This window comes from Parambassis ranga, chromosome 10, assembly GCF_900634625.1.
Source record: "Parambassis ranga chromosome 10, fParRan2.1, whole genome shotgun sequence".
NCBI lineage: Eukaryota > Metazoa > Chordata > Actinopteri > Ambassidae > Parambassis > Parambassis ranga.
In genome coordinates, this window is record NC_041031.1 from 13,968,676 (window position 1) to 13,992,163 (window position 23,488).

At 41.2% G+C, this 23,488-nt stretch overlaps 2 protein-coding genes across 2 annotated transcripts in view; both read left to right on the forward strand.

Moving 5' to 3' along the window:
- The first annotated feature begins 3,309 nt into the window (after positions 1-3,309).
- rom1b (retinal outer segment membrane protein 1b) lies at positions 3,310-6,772 on the forward strand. The gene is made up of 5 exons (XM_028416605.1): positions 3,310-3,459; positions 4,417-4,659; positions 4,886-5,073; positions 5,464-5,710; positions 6,521-6,772. Exons 1-5 carry the CDS (start codon positions 3,310-3,312, stop codon positions 6,770-6,772), a joined length of 1,080 nt encoding a protein of 359 aa, XP_028272406.1.
- Positions 6,773-8,511: 1,739 nt separating this feature from the next.
- Positions 8,512-23,488, forward strand: part of ccdc88b (coiled-coil domain containing 88B) — a 32,047-nt gene continuing 17,070 nt past the window's right edge. The window contains exons 1-14 of the mRNA XM_028416079.1: positions 8,512-8,749; positions 9,893-10,035; positions 12,004-12,112; positions 16,055-16,124; positions 16,316-16,374; positions 17,053-17,136; positions 17,959-18,099; positions 19,523-19,668; positions 20,006-20,087; positions 20,784-20,942; positions 22,133-22,279; positions 22,495-22,678; positions 22,880-22,995; positions 23,269-23,337. Of these exons, the coding sequence (XP_028271880.1) occupies positions 8,690-8,749; positions 9,893-10,035; positions 12,004-12,112; positions 16,055-16,124; positions 16,316-16,374; positions 17,053-17,136; positions 17,959-18,099; positions 19,523-19,668; positions 20,006-20,087; positions 20,784-20,942; positions 22,133-22,279; positions 22,495-22,678; positions 22,880-22,995; positions 23,269-23,337 (1,569 nt within the window). The 5' untranslated portion in view covers positions 8,512-8,689. The remainder of the gene's footprint in view (positions 8,750-9,892; positions 10,036-12,003; positions 12,113-16,054; positions 16,125-16,315; positions 16,375-17,052; positions 17,137-17,958; positions 18,100-19,522; positions 19,669-20,005; positions 20,088-20,783; positions 20,943-22,132; positions 22,280-22,494; positions 22,679-22,879; positions 22,996-23,268; positions 23,338-23,488) is intronic.

A 23,488-nucleotide genomic window follows, 5' to 3' on the forward strand; every position in this document is an offset into this window, starting at 1 on the left:
ACACAGAGCAGGAGTTCCTCATGTTGAAGCTATGCAGCTACATGACTGATATTAACTTTAAATGAAAACCAAGGTTTTGTGTATGCCATGACCTCTGTGATTAAAAAAAATCACATAATTGTTGTATCATTAGTATTGACATCAGGGAAAACAAAGTCATTTCTATCTTTACTAACAAAAATTCACTTTTTACCCCTTGGAGAAATCAGTCTTCTCTGAAGAAATGCATTTAAAATTATTTTGTGATTTATGATAATAATTTAGATTTTACTATGCATAAAGCAGTCCAGGTAAATATTAACAGTAATTCTGTGTATAGCCTATGTGTGTATGGTGTATGAAACATGCTTCCCATTCCTTTCTGAAAATGTCTGAGGTGTGAGGATGTAGCAAATAAATATGTACAGCTAATTTGTATTTTCATGGATGTATTCTGAAAATGCAGATTAGGCTAAGAAATATTCATATTATTTTATTTTTGATTTCACTTCTCCAGTATAAATATGTTTTAGTCTGTGACCAGTGTGACCAGTGTTTACCAGTGTGTTTACCAGAAAATTACTGCTAAAATGTATATAAATAGAGCTAGAACAAGGTCGCAAAGGTTGTTTAAAAAGTTTAAACATTTACGTACATTTAGGTAGGTACATACAACAGTGTATAGAAACAAATGCTTGGTCTCCACTAAGTGGCCTGTTAGGTAAACGTGCTAGGCAAACTAGTTGCTATGGTAACAATATTAACAGGCTGATCTGCAGTCATCTAGTTATTTAGCAGTTTAAAAATAAGCCTGAATCTAAATGAGCATAGCATTTATTATGGTGTATGTTGTACACAAGTTCAAAGATACAAACTGAATTTAAAAAAATTAACAACATTCAGGAATACACAAAGTGTCTGGTTTTAAATAATAAAGGAGCTGTTTAATGTGACACTGTCTGTAATCCATTATGTAGACCATTATTTTAAGAATTTAACTGTATTGTGGTAACAACGTATTTGAATTGTAACTTAAACCTGTTGTTTTTATTTGTTACCCCCCCAGCACTGTCTGTGTCCTTGTGTTCAGCTGTTCTGCCAATAAAGATAATCATGTTAAATGAATATGATAAGTCAGATTACAGGCATTCCTTCTTCCCTTTCTTCTCATTAACAAGGAGTATCCTTCTGTCAGCCTACATAAGTACAGTGTTACCATAATGTCTGTCTTGTGGGCTAAACAGGATTTCTGTGAGCAAATGTGATTAATAGTGTTGCCACAGAGGAACATTTATGGACAATTTGCTATTTATCTGGTAAGAACTGTTAGCACACCTCCAAACTGACTATAGCTCAGTTTCAAGCTGCCATAAATACTTATAATAACAGTCTAATCCTGTTGAGCCAGCCCCACCAACCTCCCTCCCCTACTGCACTGTATTCATAATCCCCCACAAGCATAACTCTTGTCTTACTTTCACTACACGAACTAGGCTCTGCCTGATCATCTTCAACACAATCTGGGATCATTCTGGAAACAACACTGAGTTTATTTAAACAAATAAATCATATTGGACCAGAATTATGACATTTTTTCGCAGTAACTTATTGTGGGTTGTTGGCACATTGTGATGCCACATTACACATGGCTGCAGGTGTAGGTAGAGGTAGTGTTTATGTACGTAAAAGGATTAGTTTATCAGGTTTAGTTTAACATTGTTGAAATAATGCATTTGGCAAAACTTAAAGTTCAGCAACTGCTGGTGTTTCTAGTAAAGAATGAAATGTGTAGCCTTCAGTCATGCTGCACAATGATGCAGATCAAGAAAAAACATTACAGCCAGAAACCAATTGCTGTTCTAATAATAATCAATTATTATTATAATCAATAATCAATGACTTGATCAAGAACTAAAAACAAACAACATTTTTACTTTGACCCTGTCAGACATCTCATTTTAATGAGGTTCAGGCAAATGTACTAAGCTTGCGGTTCCAAAGTCTAGGATCTGAGTGCCCCTTGGGGGCGCCAGAGGTCACAAAGGGAGTGTGAGGTTATGTCTGCTCTGAGATTGGGAAGATGTCAAATTGAAAATGACAAGTGTTAGAATAAACAATAGAAAAAAACAAAGACAATAACAGTGTTTTATCACTTTTGGTGATTGTGTGGTGTGTCGTATTAGTGACACACAAATGCCAGAAATTACTGTTCTGTTGTAAAACTTATTTTGATGTCACCAAATTTACTATAAATGCATAGTCAGACGTGTGTCAAGAATAACTCTTGTCATCATTGTGTAATAGTATTGCATGTAGAATGTGGATATAATATGTTATACTGACATACGTAATGGCTAACATGTAAATACTGTAAGATAAACGTGTTTGTTCCACCAGTCAGAAAAACTGGCCGTGACATGGCAAACGGATGCAAGTAATCTGTCAAATGGTCATGACTATGATGCATGAAACACCCGGATCTCATGAGCTTCTTGCTATTTCCTAACAGTGTACAAGTATGTCTCAGCCTGTGCTGATGGGTTTCAGGTAAGTCCACCTGTCACAGTAGTCCCAGTAGGCCCTCCTCATACTACATGTCAATCAGAACAAGTTTGCTGATCAGACATTGGCCTGCTTTCCCATTGGCCCCTGGACTTTAATAGGATCCCAGGGACTCTGTTGGGGGGATTATGGTTCCAAACTCTCGACTTTGGCCAGTCTCTGTGTCCTCCAACCATGGCTGCAGCGGTTTAGGGGGGCGCCGCCGCACACGCACAGACCCAGAGGGGCGCCATCAAAAGACAACATCACGTCAAGAGAGGGAAATCGTGGGTTTCAGCTTTGGGGGGATTCTACATCGGGGAGACCACTTGTTTGAGGGGAAAAACCTGTCATCTCTGGGAAAAGGAATATCTCTTTTTATCCATACTTTAATAATCCTCACTTTTTCTCACATTTTCCTACGGTGTCTCTGCACTAAATTGGAATATAAAGAATCATTTTGGGACAATTTCAGCAACTAAGTGAAAGCTTTTGGATTATCCTCTGAGGTCGACCGTGTCCTTTACCATCAGGGATATACCTGCTTATCCCCTCCACCTGGAACAACTTAGATGAGCTCAACCTGCTAATAACTCACTAAACAACAAGGCCTGCACCAACCATTGACCATTCCAACAGGACAATTCTCTTTACATGCAGCTGACTCCCTCTGGATAGAATTTTATTTTGACCAGAACTGACTCCATCCTCTTCAGTCTAGCACTCTTTTGTTTCTTTCTCTTGCTTATCTCTCATGTCTTTGTGCTGATCGGTGCACGATAGTGAGCCATGGTGCTGCTGAAGATGAAATTCACCCAGCAGAAGCGGGTGCGTCTGGCTCAGGGTCTTTGGCTGCTGTCCTGGCTGGCAGTGATGTGCGGGGCCTTCATCTTTTTGCTGGGCGTTTACCTCAAGTCAGAGCTGCTCCGTAGGGCCCAGGTAGAAAGACAGACTCACATGGAAGCAGACACACACAGAGTGATGTCAAATAGAAGGCCAAGTCAAGTCTGATCATATGGAATTAGAGGCTCAGACTTTTGCCTTTGCTTGTGGTTGATTGTTTTGAATGTGATGTGCTGACACTTGTAATTTTACACACATACACAACAAAGAAGTGTTTACATACACTCTCATGAGGTCACATGTGCGCAGTATGCTAAAACAGCTTTAAAATATCAACACTGTAGTAAAGTGTCTATAGAACCCTACACGATTGGTGTGTTTGTTGAGCCAGCTAGGCCTAATTGATTGTTGAATGATCAGGAGAGAATGGAATAACTGATTTCCAATTGGCAACACAGGAAAGCTGCAGGCCATAAACATATGCATTCAGATATTTATTGATCTGTAATGGAAGATTTTTGAATGTCCTGGTTGTGTGCTGGCTGGCGTGACAGAAAGAAAGTATTTGCACTGTGACAAAGGTGGAGGATCTCAATAAGAGCTTAATCAATTATACCGTTTGTTGTGGTTTGTAGTCTTCACAAGGTGAGATTATTTGTCATGAGCTAGAGTTGGCTGGACAGATATGACAGGATGATGTTATAAGGTGGCCGCATTGAGCTCCAAATGTAAGTTTATTTAAACAACGGACCAAAGGCACTGTGTGGCTGGCAAGCTTTTCAAAACTCAGCCAATAATAAACCAAGTCCATAATTAAGTTCTGCCGTAACAGGGGCTATGTAATAAATTGAATTAAATTTATCATCCTATTGCCATATAGTTGTTGCATCCAGCATATCAGCAGTAAATTGAATCTTATGGCTGCCAAGGTCATTTCTGAAACAGATAAGGGTAATTGAATGCAAGATTATTACCGTCTAAAGTGGGCAGTGGAAATAACAATGTGACCTGCAGTTGGCTGCTGTGTTATGTTTGACTGTACTTTTTTCCGAGGTGATGGACAACACAGAGATCCATGTAGTGCCCAACATCCTGATGATGGTGGGCCTGGCCTCCATTGGCACCAACTGGGTTGCCAGCCGTGTGTGTCAGGACTCCCTGGACGTGAGCCGTTTTCCCCGCTGGAAGATTCCCCTGCTGGGCTGGTTTGCTGTGGCCGCGCTCCTGTGTTTGCTGCTCCTTGCTGTGGTGGTGCTCAGCTATGCCCTGCAGGGACGTCTGGAGGAATCCCTGAAGGTGGGGTTACAGGGGTGGTAACAGGTCAGGGAGTAAAGGCCTTAAAAGATGAAAGATAACACCTGAGTGAGGGATTAGATCGCTCATCCAAAATGGAGAGTTTGCCAGACAGAAGAATTTCTACAATTATGCAAACACAGAATCTATCAAATGTCTACCTGTCAGCTGAAGGTGGAATCACAAAAAAAATGTTTCTAAAAACCTTCCTCCTCTTCCTCTCCGTCAGGTCGGCCTGAGGAATGGTATTCGCTTCTACAAGGACACAGACGTGCCCGGACGCTGTTTTCAAAAAGAGACCATCGATCGCCTGCAGATGGAATTTCGCTGCTGTGGAAACAACAACTTCAAGGACTGGTTTGAGGTTCAGTGGGTCAGCAACAGATATCTGGACTTCACCTCCAAGGACGTCAAAGAGTGAGTGAATGAGTTATAGCTTGTTGGGAGAAACTGGACTGATAAGGGATTTATAGAGGGGAGAAGGCTAAGAAACAAAAATCTGTATGAGTGAAAGAAAAGTAGCCTTCACATCCACAAAGGTAAAATAGATATAGAGGAACAATGATGCAGGGTCTATTAAAAATAGATATGGCCTTTTAGTTTTGAAGGGAATTATGCATTTGATGGAAAGGTTGGTCATGAAGGGAGCACGCAAAGGTTGGTCAAAGACAGTGAAAGGAATGAGTAAACAGAAAGGTTATGACTCCCTCTAGTGATTTCTGAGCTAGAAGTCACACCTTTTCCTGGTGTTAACATTTCCTGGGCTCTGTGACTACCTTCTGACTCATTTCTATCTTCTGTCTTCAGTCGGATCCGGAGTAATGTGGATGGCCGTTACCTGCTGGATGGTGTCCCTTTCAGCTGCTGTAACCCCGCCTCTCCTCGCCCCTGCCTGCGGTACCACCTGACAGACAACACCGCCCACTACAACTATGACTACCAATCGGAGGACCTCAACCTGTACCCCCGCGGCTGTAGGCAGGCTCTGATCGACTATTACATGGACTTGATGAATTCAACCGGTCCTGGTGTGCTGTCAGTCATCTTAATACAGGTGTGTTACTTAAACAACAACACCTGTAAAATGACGTTTGAGTGTTTAAAACATTCTGTACTATTTTCCTGACCAAACACTTGTCACGGCGTGGGATGAATTTTTCACATTCATCCAAGAATTATACCCAACACACAAACACACAAAAACTGAATTAGTTGTCTGCTGACGCACAAAAAGCCAAAGAAACCTCACTGGCACACACTGAGTTCTGCCTTTTAATCCAACATGCACTCTCACTCCTTTTAAAATAACAGTATTGATGGCACATTCTCTCTAAATAACAGGCTGGAACAGAGTGCTCATACACATGGCAGAACACTGCCCACAGCTAATCACACAATCCCTACAAGCAACCACAGCACAGTGCTTTTTTTTTAACACTTTCATTTTGACAGGAACAGATGACTGCCATGGTACCAAGGCACCCAGCTGAGCTCAATGACAGTCTGTTTTTTGTCTAAATCTGCCCAATACTGACAAACAGAGGGAAATGGAAGGATTAGATAAAATGAAATATTTTGTACACTGATTGCAAACATGCTTCACTGAATTATTGTTCACTTGACTGAACAGGGAAGAATCTGCAGATGGTGTGCCCAAACTTTAACCTTATCAAATCTAAAAAAAAGCCATTATTCCAAGTGAAGTGATCATATAATTCCCTCCTTTAAACAAACCTCCTGCACTAAAAACATTCGGTGTGGCTCACACACACACACATATATTTCACACGCTCAGGTGAAATGCCACAATGAACATCTGTGTGTGTCAGACTCACTCATATTCTGTGACACCCTTTCTGCCCAGATGTCGGTGTTTGTGAGCCTGCGATACCTGCAGACGGCCGTGGAAGGAGCCATGGCTTTGGAGGACCCAGAAGGTGAAAGCGAGGGCTACGTCCTGGAGAAGGGTGTGAAGGAAACCTTTGAGGAGGTCAAGGCTAAGTTCCTCGACATGCTAAAGTTTGCGCAGGTTGGCGCTACTACTGATGAGGCTGCAGATGCAGAGAAGGGCGATGACACCACGGAAAAGGCTGCCTCCCCTTCTCCTGCCAGCTAGAGGGGGAAAAACATTAAAGATGAGCTGAGGAAGAAGGGATGAAGGGGGAATGTGTCTGAGGTTTTTTTTTTGGTTGTGGTTGCAGGTAGGACCCCTGTTGGGTTTCGACACATTAGGCTTGATTTATGCTCCATCACTGCAGCAGCCACAGCTCCCTCGCACATGGCCAAAACAGGGCAACACATAGGGAATCTTATCAGGCCCTGCACAGACACCCATACAAACATCTCCTCTGTGCAGGACCTCACGAACGTGTAACCATCAGAAAATCTTTCCAGGAGATGTTAGTACTGTTTGTTGTAACTAGAAGAGAGTACTTTCAGTTTAAACAGGTGTAGCTTAAACAGACAAAAACACATTTTTGACATTTGGACTTACATTTGGCAAAGTCACATGATTCTAAAGTTCATCCCATGTGCACTGTATTGTTCATCTCACAGCTGTAGAGTGTGTACTGCAATGAAATGCTTAGGAACCTGTTAAACTGGCAACGCACATGAATTAAAGGTAGAAGTTTTTAACTGCTTTGTAGTGTCGGCTTCCTTTTGTACATGTAATACAACAGAGCTGTGTATTAAGTTGAGAGTGGGTTATCTCAGTTCAGCAAGGAGAGTTGGATTAAGTGTGTGTGTATGTGTGTGTGAGTGCGGTGCCCTATATGAAGCTGTCATCGTGTCTATTCTGGCAGCTCTGAAACAATCTGATAATCCTGGTGAAGTTAATCTCAGAACTGCTGCACAAGCAGTATGCACACACACACACAGACATACAAACACTCTGTCATACAGCCACAGAACCAGCACACTGACACTGACATGATGTGAGTTATTTTATAAAGCACAGTTTATAAAAGCATTTAAAAACACACAAAGTTTTTAAATGCTTTTTATTTGCAAAGTGGTGATGTGTCACAGCTACAGGTATATCCATGTGTGCTCATTCTTAAATAAAAACTCTGTCTCAGAATGAGTTTAGTGAATGTCTTATTTGATTCCTAACAGATGAACATGCTTTCAGAAGACGTGTTATTAACTGATAGAAACAAATACATTAAAATATTATAATTCATATTAATTCATTTAAAGGTAGTTACTAGTTTCTTTAATAATTCCAACAAAAAGTGAATATATAAAGCAAACATGATTATTTTTAATCAGACCTTATAAAAATAACATTAAAATGGCTAAATTGAACTAAATTATTGGTGTTCTTATGACTGAGTCCTATTCTTGTGTCATGGAGGAGCGAGGAATGGGCTGTTTTTATCCTAATTGGCAGCATGTTTCCTTTATAAAAACAGCCACGATAAGATCCATGGTTCCTCCCTAAAGCGTCACAGATTACAGGTCCAATCTTAGTTATTATAGAGGGTGGGAATAGAGGAACTTTTCTTTCCTACCGCCAGAGGTCAGGATTGCACAGTGCTCGGATCACACCTGAACAAGTTGTTATAACTGGACAAGTTTGTGGTCCTATATTAAACCCTCCCTCCGTGTAAAACTGAGATAAAAGGGTTAGGACAAAACAAGATAAACATTTTAATATCTGAGAAATGTTGACGCACAAAACAAATGTCATATCACTGCGCGCAGGAGGAAGCGGGCCTGTTACCACCGTCAGGCATCACGGTCAGACGGCCTGTGAGGTGACGTGCAGAGGGTGTGTTTAAAAAGACGCAACATGTGCCTTTTGAAAAAATTCCGGTGCGGTTTTGTAATGAAACTAACTGTCACAGAGTCAGAGAGGAAGAGACAGCGAAGTGCAAGAGAGGGAGAGGGGGAGGGCCGCAGAAATGTCAAACTACTTCACTTGACGCAAAATGGATTCCCTCTCTTTGATTCATTATAGACACAGAGTTGATAATATTGTTTTAATTAGCTGTCTTCTGTAGTGTTTCACAGCCCTCCTAACACAACAATGGACCCCAACATTAAGGAGATAATAGAAGAATTCATGGAAAGTGCGTTGGCGCAATGGGTACGTCATTTATCATTTATCACTTTGAGTTAGAGAAAAGGTCATCATTTGTACAGGCGCAGAGAGGAGAGTGGAGCAGCAGACAGCAGAAATCCAGCTCAGGCAGCGGCCAGCTCTGCACTGATCTGCACATTATTTCCGGTCAGAGATACTTATGGCATGTTTTGGAGCTGTAACTATAGTCCCGTTCGCACAAATAAGTATAAACATAGGACGTAAATACCAACAACAATAGCCTTGATACGGTTTTTTTTTAATTTTCTATTGTATTCAGAGAAACAAACACACCACTTCTCCTTTTGGCAGCTTCCCTCGCCTCTTAATGACCAGCCCTTTTCTCTCTCCCAGCCTTCATACTTCCGTGTCCTTGGGCTGTTTTTTTTTTATTTATATGTATAACACTAGAAGGCGTTCATGGGAGAGTAGTTTCACTAAAAACAAGTAAGGGTTTGTAATGTGCTGGATTTCCAGCTGGCTTTTCCACATACAGTGGTGTCAGCCAGAGGGGATTCTTCCTCTTCTGGTCAATGAGCACTGTTTATGGTATAATGTGCTGAACCTTGTTCTCATTGGTTGTTGCCCCCTTTTTCAAAGAGGAGGTCAGAGGTCAGGTTCAACAGGATGCCTCCAGCTGGCAGAGTTTGCTTAGGGGCACTTCAGCAGGTCACTTATATGTGAGCTGCTGCTTATGTGTTGAAGGACATCCGCTGCGGCCGCTTGGCTCAGGGTCTGACGTTGCTCCCCCTCCTGGCCTTATCAGCCGAAGCAACTCAAGCTTGTTACTCTGTTTACCGACAGTGCAGTTTTTTGAAAGTGCAGGTGGGAATAAACCTCATTATATTGCAGTTTGCATTGGCACAACTCGCCTTAGCAGAGAGAGACCTTGGCTGCAGTCCTGCTTGGCTGCCTGTCACTGTGAAGTGCTTCCCAGTGTGAGAGCACAGATCCCACCTGTTCAGACAGGTGCACCGACTCAAGTGGCTTCCTGTGTGAAAATGTTTGCACCTCTCCATCTCTCTCTCTCTGTACCTATTTTCTGCTCCTGTCTCTGACTTCCTTGTATTTTCCTACCTTTTGGTTCACACTAACAACACACACAGACACTCTCTCTCACTAAGCATCACCTCTCCCTGTGTCTTGCAGGTTCATTTGTTCAATACTATGGTGGAGAGTGAGGATGGCTCCTACAGCCACTACATGGAAGTGAACTCAGCTTCCCAGAGTGCCAGAGACCGCTACCTGAGATTGACCAATGGCATTTTCCTCAACGAGGTCATGAGGGTCATGTAAGAGTGATTGCTTTGCAGTTACTATGTTACTAGTTACTATGAAATATAATGTTAGAGCAGCATTTAAATACAGTAAGATAAATAAGACTTTAAAGTGCTTAGCTCTAGAAAAACAGCCTCTGTAACCTGTAAGTAAAAATTGGTCATGTAATTGTCTGAGTAAAAAGCATAGAACAGCACTAAGCTGGGTCAGTGTGGTGGCCTGGTGGTTGAGGTGCTAATGCAGCTACCCCCTTCCTGATATGGATGTGGTAAGTGAATATCAAACTCAGAGTTGGTACCAATTATCATAAATAAAAAACATTTCTCACCTGGCTAGAGGCAAAAAAACACCTGCATGCATCTTGTGTAATACCACTTTGTATCATAAGGTACGTTATTGAGTGTCAAATGTAGTGTGTTGTCTGCCCTCAGGCAAACAACAGACAGAAAAACTGCAGTTTTTACAGAATTATCCAACAACAATGTCTCTAATGATCTGCTGGATGAGCTGTGTTGTCTCTGCTCGCTGTAGAAACAGGGCTCTATTCCTTCATGGTGTCCAACGCTCTGAAACGCTGTGTAGACACACACACTGAGCGGCCCTGGTGTCTTATAAATAAATAAAATAACAGACACGAACAGAAAATAAATGTGCAAAGACTGATTATATGTGCAGTGGTACAGTGGCTGTTTTGTGCCTTTCTTGTGCAAAGTTCTGCAGCAGCAACAAGAGGCGTTTGTGCAATACTCCAGCAGGCTGAGCAGTGGGAGTTAACAGACTTTGACCAAACTCAGAGGCAGGGCCGTTCAGTTACGTCGCTTTGCCTCATTTTTTCAAAATCAAAAATGTAATTGTTTGTGCCCGTTCTATATTTTAATTACTTTTTGAGACAAAAAAAACAAATATGTGTAATTTAAGCACATTACTATAAAAAAGCTTCTTTATCTCAGTTATTTAATGAAAACTTTAGCAGAAAGAAACAACTTGACTGCAAGTTACACCTTTAAACCTTAAACCTTAAACATCATTCAAATAAATAAGTTGTAAATAAATAAATAAGAGAGCAAAACTGTCTGTGAATATTTCAACATGTAGATCTTAGGGAGTCATTTTTGGCCTTTTGAGGAACTGCAGTTTTTTTTATGCTTCATGTTACCAGGCGACACAGATATCTTTCTTAGACCACCCATTGTTTTAACTGCATCTATAAAATACTGCCAGTTGATATGCAAGAAATAATAATAAAGGGTTATGAAGTTATTAACCCTTTTTTTTCCTCTACACAGCATGACTCCAGGCACAGAGCTTCAGGCCGTGCTCAGGATTAACTGTGCCTGCATACTAGCAGGCACAGTATAGCAGCTAACTATCAAAAACAACAATTCTTCGCTTTGATACTTTGTTTTAATTAATGTCATTGAGTTTATGGCTAATCAGCTATCATTAGCATTTAAACATGCTTTAATAAGATGGTGAACATGAACCTTTTCTTTCACCCTGCGTCAAGAAATTTCCATCATGGTTGGTTTTATTAGTATTTTTCTTTCCTCAAATGGAATTTGATGTAACATTTGCCACACTCCTTCACACAGTTCTATAGCCTGTGTGAAAGGACGGCATGCAGCTGTGGCCCACAGATTTTTAGCAAATCATAAATTGGGGTTCTGCACACGTGCCATCCTGTTAGCCATCTGCTGAATTCTTATCTTCATGTTCAAATTTCAGCAGGAGAAAACCTTTTTGTCTAATAACTGGCAAGACAAGATCTTAGTCAGTATTTGCAGAGCGGTTGATTAATTTGGCCTGACCTAAGCCACGCTATTTCAACAAATAATTGCATGTGGATTCTCACTGCCGGCTTCTCAAGCTCATTAAAATTTTATTCACTCGCTTCTTAAATGCACTGTTGCATAAGAATTTTTCATCTGGAGAGACTGGAGAGATCACTGTGTGTGTGTTGTTTTTTTTCTGTCTTTGCCCAGAGATCCAAACCCCAAGGTGGAGCGACTGTACGACAGCAGGAGAGGTGACCATATACTGAGAGTTCAGAACTTTTCTATCTTAAACCGTCACCTGCGAGCCTTCTACCAGGTAGGGGAGCGAAAACATTCAGCTATAGTTACAGGTGTACTGTACTTTTTACAAGGCTGTAAACATGTTTATTTCTGCTGAATGAATGGATATTTTAACATCTGTGGGGCCTGACTCACTTTTGGAGCCAGCCTCTACTGGCTGTTTGTGGAATTGCGGTTAGCTCTTGTTTGTTGGCTTTATTACTCAGACATGGAGATTGCCACGTGGTTGTTACCTTTCAGTTTAGTTACATTGCGTTCAGTCATGCTGCTCAGCTTTAGCCTTGTATTGAGTATACAAACATCTAGGCTAATTGACCCCCTCATCAGATTCTAAAGAAAACAACCCCCAAGTTGTTTTTGATTTCTGTATCAACTTCACGAAGCTTCAGACATTTGATACCTTGTCAAACTCTACAGCATTAATATCTCAAATGTGAAACAAGTCATTACACAGATATACTGAATACTGAATACTGATAGAGGCTACACAATCATTTGGAAATGGTCTGCTATGAGCTCCATCTGCTGTCATGAATAGCCCTATTCACATTCACTGGCAAAAAGCTTTCAAAAAACACTAGTGTAATGGATGTGTGTGTGTGTATGGACCAAAATGACTCCCAGCTCATTATAAGTAAAAAATGCTGAAATGTCCTTCTAAAACATAACTCAGGGCCACACCAAATGGTGAGAGAGAGGAGGGGTGATGGAGGAGAAGCAGTTGTCTAGCTGTAAGGTAGCAGAAACTGAGGACAAGATGAAGCTCAGCTATCAGTCTTACATGAATATTTTTCCTAAGGATATTGTAGAAAGTGTATGCAGGCAGGATGTATGAAAGAGAGGATGAGACGCAGACAATTTCCAACTTCCCTGCTTATTATCAGGAAAATGGTTTGAGAAAAAAGTGGAGAAGTGGCAAGCAGAATCTTTTAGTAGCAGCTGTGGTTCGAGGCTGAGGAAGGAAAGAGAATAAAAATCTATCAAATAGCTCTCAGTGCCATGCATTTCATGTGCATTGTAAGCGCCTGTGGCATTTGCAGGAAATGACACAATACTTTCCCCAGAGGATGATTCAGAAACCTCTGTTCCTAGCAAAGAAAAGCCTCCCCGTGCAGCAGTCAGGTGGACTGAACATGCTCTGCTTAGCTTGTCACACAACATGACAACACGAGTCTACAAGGTTTCACTTCCTAATTTTCACTGAATCACTAATGTCCCTTGAAAGCTCAGAGCAGACTTGGCCAGTAATTGGGAAGCTCGGTAATACAGCAGAATTCTACCAAGTGTACTCTGCCGTTGTCCTTTAGCTCCACATTGGTCCTAACTCGTGCTTCATTTTTTGTAATGCTGTTGCAGTGACAGCAGCATAGTGAGTTCTAGCCACAGCAACAGTGTCTGCTGTGATCTCATCTTCTTCACAGCAACTGATCTTTTGTGTAGATTAGACATGCAGGCAGAGCACTAATACATGGTTTTAGTGTTTATTGTTTTTTTTAGTTCTAATGCATTTGACCCGTTTGCTTCATTCTCTTCTCTAGTCCTTTTAAATCTATTCACTTCATTTTTTCTCAATTTAAAAGCCTTTAATGGCACCGAATGAGACACTTACTTGCAACCTCCTATTAATAGGATTTTAAATGTTAATTTCTCTCGACTACTAATTTATTGACCCTCTGCTTTCAAAGATCTCCACCCTCAGTAAATCGTGACATTTTAAGGCTACTGAACATCCAATTAATGATGTTTCATATAAGCTGGCTTCCATTACCCCCCCCCCCAAACAAAACAAAAAACTTAAAACTTTCTGTGTCCTCACTGAAACTTCTCTCTTGATGTGTGTGCTGAGTGTAACCTTCCTCTAGAGCACAGACACATAGCCACACTGTGTCTATTGTTTATCTCTTATTTTGAAGGCCATATTATTCTTTCCAGTGATGATTTATGAAAAAAAGGATATAGTGCAGGAGGAAACACAACCCAGTTCATGTCTTGGCTTTACTACCAAACAGGGAGTAGCTCATGCAAGCACAAGTATGCCAACAACAACAACAACAACAAGCAGTGTCTGTATAATTTTCAGTCTGGCTGATCTCCTGCAGAAGTCTGTTTGGCATCATGAACCATCAGCTGCACAATGACCAGCTCAGAGCTGCACTGGATAATATCCTGCCTGCCCTGAAGGAGTACAAACCAAAGGTTGGCTGAACATGCCGCCTGCCAAAGGGAGTCTGTGCCTCTCGGTACACTGCCTGTATCCCTGTACAGTTTATAAATTACAGTAAGCAAGAGAGCTTTAAGTGTGGCTTGCTTCTGTACTCTGATGGATAGATGCAGAAGGATGCGAACAGGCTTTTAGAGCAGTTGGGGGAAGGACCTAGCCAACACCAGAGAGTGTGGCGCTGTGACAGAAATGTTTTTAATTAACTGGTCTTTTCTGAGTTTGAGACTCAAGTAAATAAAGTAGTAAAGTAACAGGATGATCACCCGCTACACTTGTGCTGCACTGGATGGTGGTGGTGGTGACAAACACTTGTGTTCGCTGCCAGAGAAGCCAGATTTCTGGATGTCTGAGGCGCCTTCAGTCCAGCTTGATTCAGCGTCATGTGAGTCTGCCAGGAGATTTGTCCAAGAGCTCAAAGCACAAATTACAACTCACTGAAACAAGCTGACCACAGTGTTTGTGGGCCTTCTGGTTCTCCCTATTTATTCTGAGACATATTATAAATACCCGATATTACAAGGCAATGCAAGGAAGGTATTTTGCACTGCTTAGAAAATGGACCAATCAATTCTGCATTTCATAATGTGTGTCTGTCAAGCATGTTGACATCTATCAGCGGTAATAATGTCAAAGTGATAGGACTGGAAGAAGGAGGAGAAATGATAATCTACAAGTCGTTCTGACCGCAGCCGCTATATTTCCAGTGATATGATCAGTGCATCAGGAGTCTACACAGACATCAGTGATGATGCTGTGTGCAGATTGGGTACTGATTGGTTTAAAAGTAGGTTTGAACCAGAAAGGGAACAATCATTAAGAGGAACAAGTTAAGTTACTGTGGCCTGTGCTTTTTTCACTGTAATGTGTAAAGTCCTGCACATAAGTGGAAATGACACAACTGTGACTTTAACCCTGCCATAAAGCTATAAGAAGGAGAAAAAACAGACAAAATCAAGTATGAAATCAGTATGTACAGCATTTGATAACTGGAAAAACTTCAGATGCTTTAGATATTCACTGTTTGCATTTTTTGCAGCCTCTTCAACACCATTTTTCACACTACTTTGCACATCAAATATAAAAGTGTGCAGATCAGCATAAAACAGGATTCGTTTTTTTATCACGTAACTGCTGCTCACATCAGAGCCGTAGCTGCTTCGCTACAATAGAAAGTGTAGAATTTAAAATTTTCACAGAATAGTGATGTCTGATTGTGCTTTGATTTAGTTTTAAGGACACCTGCCTAATCAATACATTAACAAATGTCACCTGAATTATTCATTATTAAAAACATGGCTTCTTATATGTCTTATTGCCTGAAGAATGACCATGGTGATGATGGTCAGTGTGTGAGTAGAGCTTGTTTTGTTTGTTGCTAGGTTGTGTCTGACGTAAGGCCTGCATTGCTTTCACAACCCTGACAATACCCGTATGTTTAACGGCAGGAGCAACAATAGAAACACTTAAGGACTTTTTTTCAAACATGATTTATCCATCTAATCCTTTGTTGTTGTTTCACTGAAACAGAATTATTTATAGCATACTGTGTTGTGCCTCTTTGATGTGGAAGAACACAAATGTTCTCTTATCAGGTATCATTTTTTTTGTTTACAACACAAACTGCAGCAGGCTGGTGGAAAATGTTCCTGTTGTTGTTCACTCAGATTGGCTGTGGGCAGATGGACAGGTGATCAGTGGTGATTTTTTTTAACTCTTTACATGCATCCTTTTGTTCAGGAAGACCTGCAGCAGCTGATACTGATGCCTCTTCCAAATGTTGCCATTCTGGGGCAAGACCCCCTAACAGGTACAAGATAAGAACTTGATCCTATCAGTGCCACATCTCTCAGCTGCAAGAAAGTAATTATACTTTAATGTATGAGTCCATATCTCTGCTATCTGTGAAGCACATTAAGGTGATAATGATAAGGGGCTGGTAGTGGTGGGTGGAGGTGATGATGCTGATAATGATGATGACAGTTATTTCTGTGTCCTCAGAGGCAGCTGTTGAAGAGCTCAGACGACTGCTGCTGCTCTTACTAGGATGTGCAGTGCAGGTGACACACACGCTCACACGCTTTTTTTTTTAAGGCTGATATTTAAAGAAGTACTGAACCTTCATATCTCTGTGCTACAACAGAACTCACACAAGTGTTCCATATTTAGACACCACAAAATATGAGTGTATATTATATATATATATAAACTAAGAGGTGACCTAAAGTGTCTCTTAGGTCACATCTTCTGTTATTTTTTTGTTGGAAATACTTTAAATAGTCGAGATGTTTAAAAGTCTGATGCCCCCTCCTGGCTCCTTGGGTAATCTGATGGAGTGTAGCACAGATACAGATTATATTTCTGGGCACGTATTCTATATTATAATATAATGTAATGCATTATTAAATTAACTGAAAGAGGTGTAGTCAGTCTTCCATTGTCTGGTTAAGAGTAAATTAATTATTGGGCAGATTCTATACTGAGATATTGCTTTGACTGTCCTCCTCACTTGTTTTTTTATGCTGGATTTTTCCATCTTCAGCCTGCTTGTTTTGTATAACCAACATTTGAGGATACCACATCAAAAGAGCAGAAACTTTTTTATTTTAGTATTTCTTGTCATGAAATATGAATTACTCATCAAAATAGATCAACTTGATTTGACTAATTGACTTTGTCAAGTCTAGATTAATGATTGATATCACACACACCTGAGTTGTTTCCTCCTGCGTCTGCAGTGTGAGAGGAAGGAGGCGTTCATTCAGCAGATCCAGTCTCTGGACATTGAGACCCAGGCAGCCATAGCCAGCTGTATTCAGCAGGTAAGTGCAGAATTAATCAAATGAAGCTCCCGCCCAGATATCAAAGTCCTCCGCTGACAGGCCTGCAGTCAAGGGGATTTAGTCTAAGATTACTTTTTTTGTTCCTAAAATATGATTTAGCACTGAGTTTCTGCACTGTCTGGCCTGTAGGCAGAGAGAGTGAAACTATTGTACTTTCCACTGGTGCTTCAAGTAAGTGTGAAAATAAGCTTCTTGTCATTCTGCTGGCAGCCTTTTAAGGACCTCTGGGTGCCCCTGGCTGCCACCGGCCATTGAATTCTCCACCTCTCCACCTCTGCCTCTGTCACATCATCGTGTCTCCTTCATGTATTTTCTGTCATTCTCCGCTGTCCCCTCCAATAAGGCATAAATGCCAAATGGCTCTCTTTGAAAAATACCCCCCATGAATAATTGCTGGCAATACAAAATCAGCATGTTGCACACCAGTGTGTCTGAATTACAGTAACAGCATGTTCCCCACCAGCCTTCTTTGTGCCAGTTTTCTCAGGCTAATAAATCATGGAGGTGAGAGGTGCTCTTCCTGTGTGTGGATGGCTCTACCCCCTACTTGCTGTTCATATGCCTTCCACCCGAGGACATTTCAAACCCGTCAACATGATCATTAGTATCGCATGCATTAGTCAGGCTTATTTTGGACACATTTCTCAGATTATTCTTCCCTCCCTAGCACGCAGATGTTTGGTATTCACACAGTGCTCACACTGCCTGCAAAGTTTGTCCCCACATCTGACATTTTGCGTCAGGTTTCTCAGAAACACATTGATTTTATCCCAGAGTCCTGAGAAGCTGTCCTCGTTACAGGTGACGCAGGATCCTCGCATGGTGCTGCCGCTTCAGTGGGAGGAGCTGGTGGAGACCGAGGGTACAGACTTACAGCTGGTGTTCAGCTCCATGGCCAAACAGATCCAAAGCCTGCTGTCACAGAGAGATACACACCTGGAGGTGCACACACACACACACACACACGGGAAGGAATAGAAAATGAACAACAAATTATTTTAAGGCTTCAACTTTTAGCTTTCAGCATGGACTTAAATGGTAAATTGTCTGCATTTATTCAATATTTCTCCACCTTAAAGTGTTCCTCATTCACCCATGCACAACTTTGTGTTAAGCATGGACACATCAGCATGTGGTGGGACGCGTGTGTCAAATGTTACAATTATTGGACAGCCCACTCCTAACCCACAGACACATGAAGGACGGACAAAAACAAAGTGTGTTTGTACCACAGTCTTGTGGTTGTCACAGTGACATGGTCACAGTTAACAGATAATTAACTGAAAATGTGATCATTTAGTAAGCAGCAGTCTGTAGTTTACCACCTACAGCTGTAATAATTCTGCCTTTTACTGCATGTGCTACCAACACTAATATCCATGAAATCCCAGCTGAGCTGGGCTGATTAAGATTCTGGCAAATGACGTTTGGGTCAACAATCTTCATGCCGTCTAAATAATATTGAATGACTTAGCCGAATTTGAGATATGATATAATTTGCACTGCTGTTTTTTCTTCTTAAAATTCTCACAGATGTCCTGAGAAGGCATCTTTAAATGGACCCCAGAGTTTACTTAATTTGTCTGTTTTCCAAATTCATTCTCTGACATTGCTGTGATCTGTTCTCAGCTTCTATTGGATTAACGTGCATTATTACAGGAATTACCTCAGTTTTGAACAGTGAATATGCTCTAAAGCTTAATATGAGATCGGAGCTGAAGATATTAAATTTTCATCAAATAAATTCCACTGACTTGTATAAGCCCTAACAAGGCAAGGGCTCACCTCGCTCTGCTTTATTTGAGTGAAAGAAGTTTCTGACACAGTAGTGCAGAAAATGTCACACAAACCACACAAAAAAGTACAAATACAGGAAAATTGTTCTACTTTGATTTTGTTGAGTGACAGAAATGATTACCCACTTTACCAAACTGCCTGTTACACTTAAACCCTATAAAAGCCATGAGTGGAAATCCCATGCTTTGAATGACATGACAATGACATTACATATTTTAACTGAACTATTTTTTGAAACCCAAACCACAGCAACAATAGTTCCCTTGTCTGTAATAAGCAGCAACACAGTAGTTTTTTAGGTCTTTTGTCATCATAAGGGCAGGACTTAACAAGCACAGGTTAAAGAAGTGGGTGTTTTAAACACAGAGTACAAAAGCAAGTGTGTTTTAAGTGTTTTAAATTTGTGCTACTCCACTGATTTTCTTTGTGATGTTGATGAAAGTCTCCAAAACACCTCTGCACAAGTCAAAGGTGAATAAATTTAGACTTATGTCTTTGTGTTCCTCCATCTTCTTTCTACCTTGCCTCACTCATCACACATATTTCCATATTACCCTCTTCTTCCCAGAGAATAGCTGAGCTCTGCCAGGAGCGTGAGGCCCAGGATGATTCAAACACACCATCCCTTGGTGGCCACAGCGAGGAGCCGCCTCAAGGCCTGGCGCTCCAGCTGGCAGACAGCAAGGCCAAACTGCGTCGTCTTAAACAACAACTGTGAGTGTGTGTGTGTGTGTGTGTGTGTGCGTGAACATTTAAAAAGTTGTGATAAAGGTCAACATAAAAAGGTGCAAATGACTTTGTGTTCAGCAGTGAGTCAGGAACAAATCAGGTATTCACTCCTGTAACATAATTCACCAAACTATGTAGTCCATAAAGGTCACAGCTGGCCAGTTATACAGTTGATAAGGTTTTACTATTTGTGGCCATGTGGTGTCATTTTATTCATATCATCAACTTCAAACAATAAAACAGGAAAAACGTTTTTAAAAAAAACAAAAAAAAACGTGTCTAATTGTTTTTTTGCAGCATTGATAGTTTTCTGTTTTTTTAGGGAAGATAGAGGTGATCAGATATTGGATTACAAACAGGAAATTCAGACCATGGAGGAACAGCTCAAGAAGCTTCAGAAAGAGGTACACACACACACACACACACACTCATGTGATGTTTTTGTTCTTTCTTTGTGATTGTCACATTCAACATATAAACAGATCACATGTTCATGTAGCTTCTGTGAAATCTTCTCTGTTTGCAGCCTCTTTCAGTCTTTAGACTAACTTGCTCAAATATTGTGTGAATATAGTGGGGGTCAAGGGTAATCAAAACATTCTGTGTTTATATGTGAGGATCAATAAAATAGGTTGATCCCTGTAAGGTAATGTATGCAGCATAAATTTGACAACATCTAATACAGCCAAAAACAGTTTGAGCGGAATAAGTTTGCTGTTAAACACAGTCAGTGAAACCACAGGCAGTTCTTACAGTATAAGGTCATAATGCTCCCACTCCGATGGTCATGAGTCCATGAGTCATTTACTTGTGCTTTCCATTGTCTGAAATCAGTGCTCAAATCACAAACTGTGAAGACAATACTACTAAATACTATTTTGTCCAGCAGTACAAACATGTATGGCCCTTATTTTAATCTAAACCATGTCCTAACATTAACTTTAAACACACACAGACACACACACACACACATTTCCTTCTTGGTGTATCAGACTTTGTCAACATTTGCTATACTGCGCCTCCCAGATCTGCTCAAAACCTTCTTTGACCTCATCTCTACTGGTGTGTGAATATGTGTGTGTGTGTTTGCGTGTCTGCAGAACCGCTCTCTGCAGGGTGAGGTGAGGGGCATGCGTGCACTGCGGGATGAGCTGGACTGCGCCCGAGAGAGAGCCGCACGATCCGAGCAGCTCCAGACTGAGCTTCAGAGCTGTAAACACAGACTGCGAAGTCTGGAGCTCACACGCACTCAGCTGAAGGTATGCAGCTTTATCCACAGCACAAAGCTTGTGTGCGTATTGTAATAGAAACAGTCCATGCAGCACAAAATCAAGCATACACACAGTGCACTCAAACTCAACAAAGCGAGGCCCTCATAAAGAAATTACCGTGAAGGTCACGTCAAGAATATTCCTCTTTTTTTAACCTTTCATGAGAAGCTATTATTTTTAAAAAGAAGTACCACTTAATCTCAAAAGCCATATATCTCCTCTCACGGCCCTGAGCGTTTCAATCAGGAGCGAGTATGAACAACTCTGAAGCTGCAGAATAAGATTATATTGTGTGATGTCATCGGGATTTAAAGCCTCGAGCTGCTTCATTGACAAAGTGAAGGAGGACGGTGCCAGTTATTGGAACTTTTACACCCAAATGAGATTTATCCTTTGGTGTTATAACGGTTCTGAAGCAGAAAATGTGCTCATATCCTTGTAAGACACCTCGCAGTGTCCTCGCCGTCACCTTCTCAGCCTGATTCATTCTGCCTTCTTTCTATGTGACAGCTCAAATTGGCTTGCAGGATAAGGATTGCGCCTTTTTACAATTGTTTTTCTACAGTGAAATCTGATGTAGCTGTTGAAACTAGAAAAGCCACTGCAGAGTGTTCCCATGGAAAAAAAAACAAAACCAAACCAAACATCAGCCTGAAGACACGTCTAAAAGTAATTTAGTTTTATTGCATCTTGGGTGTTGTTTGAATTGTTTTGGTGATTATTCCTGAAGGTAATAACAACATGCTCATCAAGTTATTTGCAAAGATCTGAGAATGTGGAAATATTGCTGAGGGGCCCAAAGTACAATCAGTCAGACAGTCTGTGAGGTTATTACTGACACTCTGGGTGTAGTTTTGGTTCAATATCTAAACTGTGGTTTTGGTTTTTACTCTTTGTTTGTTGTTGTCTTACTTTAGTCGTCGTTTCCAGTTCTGATCAATAGTTTTTGTACATAGTTTCTGAAGGCCAACAAGCTAACAGCTAAAAATGAAACACAAAAAACAGACATTTAAGACTCATAACCAGTGCAGTAATTGTTGTCGGGGTGGAAAACAGGTGCAAAACATCGTAAATGTCACAGAAATCTTTTTAGACTACATTAAACGCAGATTGTGTTAACTTGTTGTTGTCTAGTTGTCGTATAATTGAATATTTTTTCTGTTTGGCGCCCCCTGCAGGAGCAGCAGCAGCTGTGTGCAGCACTGCAAGAGACTAAAAGTCTTCTAGAGGGACAGCTGGCAGATGCACGGGCTCGCTGCTCCTCGCTACGGGAGCTGGAGAGGGACAATCTTCTGCTGCGGCAGAAAGTTATGGACGTGGAAGCAGTGGGTGGAGTCATCATTTTTTACAAAACATTTTTTATGTTTTTTCTTGCTGTGTAAATTAACTCTTGTTTGTTTGTATGTGTGTCTAGTCTTAATGACCTGTAATATGTAAATTATGATCTCTGATCTCTGTGAGTGTCTGGTTTTGTGCATGTTCTCAGTGAGGCCCTTGAGATTCCTGCAGTGAATGTTTGTTTGTTTGTGTCTGTGTGTAGGAGCGGGACACCGAGAGGCAGCGAGTGGATGAGCTGCTGGAGATGAACATGAGCCTGGAGGCGGACCTGAGGCACTGCAGCAGCAGCAGCAGCAGGGGCACCGTTTTCGCTCCGGTTGCTGCAATTCACCAACGTTTCCTCCAATCAGAACTGGACTCTGACGAGGAGCTGAGTGAATTGATTGGTCAGTGCACATGCGCTTTTGCACCTTGTCATTTAAGACATTTTAATTAACTGATAAGAGAAAATATGTTGAGGTAATACTGGCCCCACAGGGTATCAATCAACAATAACTGAGTGAGTCTCTTTGTACGTCCATTTCTCTTTTTCTCCCCTTGCTTTCCTTTTCTCTCTCATTGCTTTAATCTTTATATTGCTGTCTCAGATCAGAAGCCGCTAAGCGTGGAAGTGGGCGAGGCTTCCTCACTGATGCTGCTGGGAGCGGAGCAGGAGAATGCAGAGCTGAGGAGACGACTAGAGGAGCTGCAGGCACAGCAGGAGGTCAGGGTACAGAAGGTTGTGATGTGTAGAAATAATCTATGACAGTTTGTTGCTCTCCTTTGGTCTATTATAATATTCAACCTTATAAATAAAACAACGCAGATATGTACATCATGTATTTAAGTTTGACTTTATAAACACACGTCCAGAATGTGTAAAGTGGTCTTATTAATGGTCTTAATTCAAGGTCGTGTCTCTTATGGATGCAAATGAAACAGAGAAAGCAGGTTGTCAGAAACAAAGAGGCTAAACGTCCATCTCTCTTTACTGCAGGCCGATTCTCCAGATGCAAAGGTTGAGCAGGCTGAAATGGAGATGGAACATCAGAGCACACTCAGGGAGGTGAGCACAGATGATACTGTAGGTCCATAATTGCTTAATTTAACCGTGTGACTGATGTCACATGTAACACATGTAACATAATGTCAATGTTAATGTCAACTTTTTCCAAAGGGCGGCTACCGTGATGGTCCAGTGTGACACGCTGTGCAGT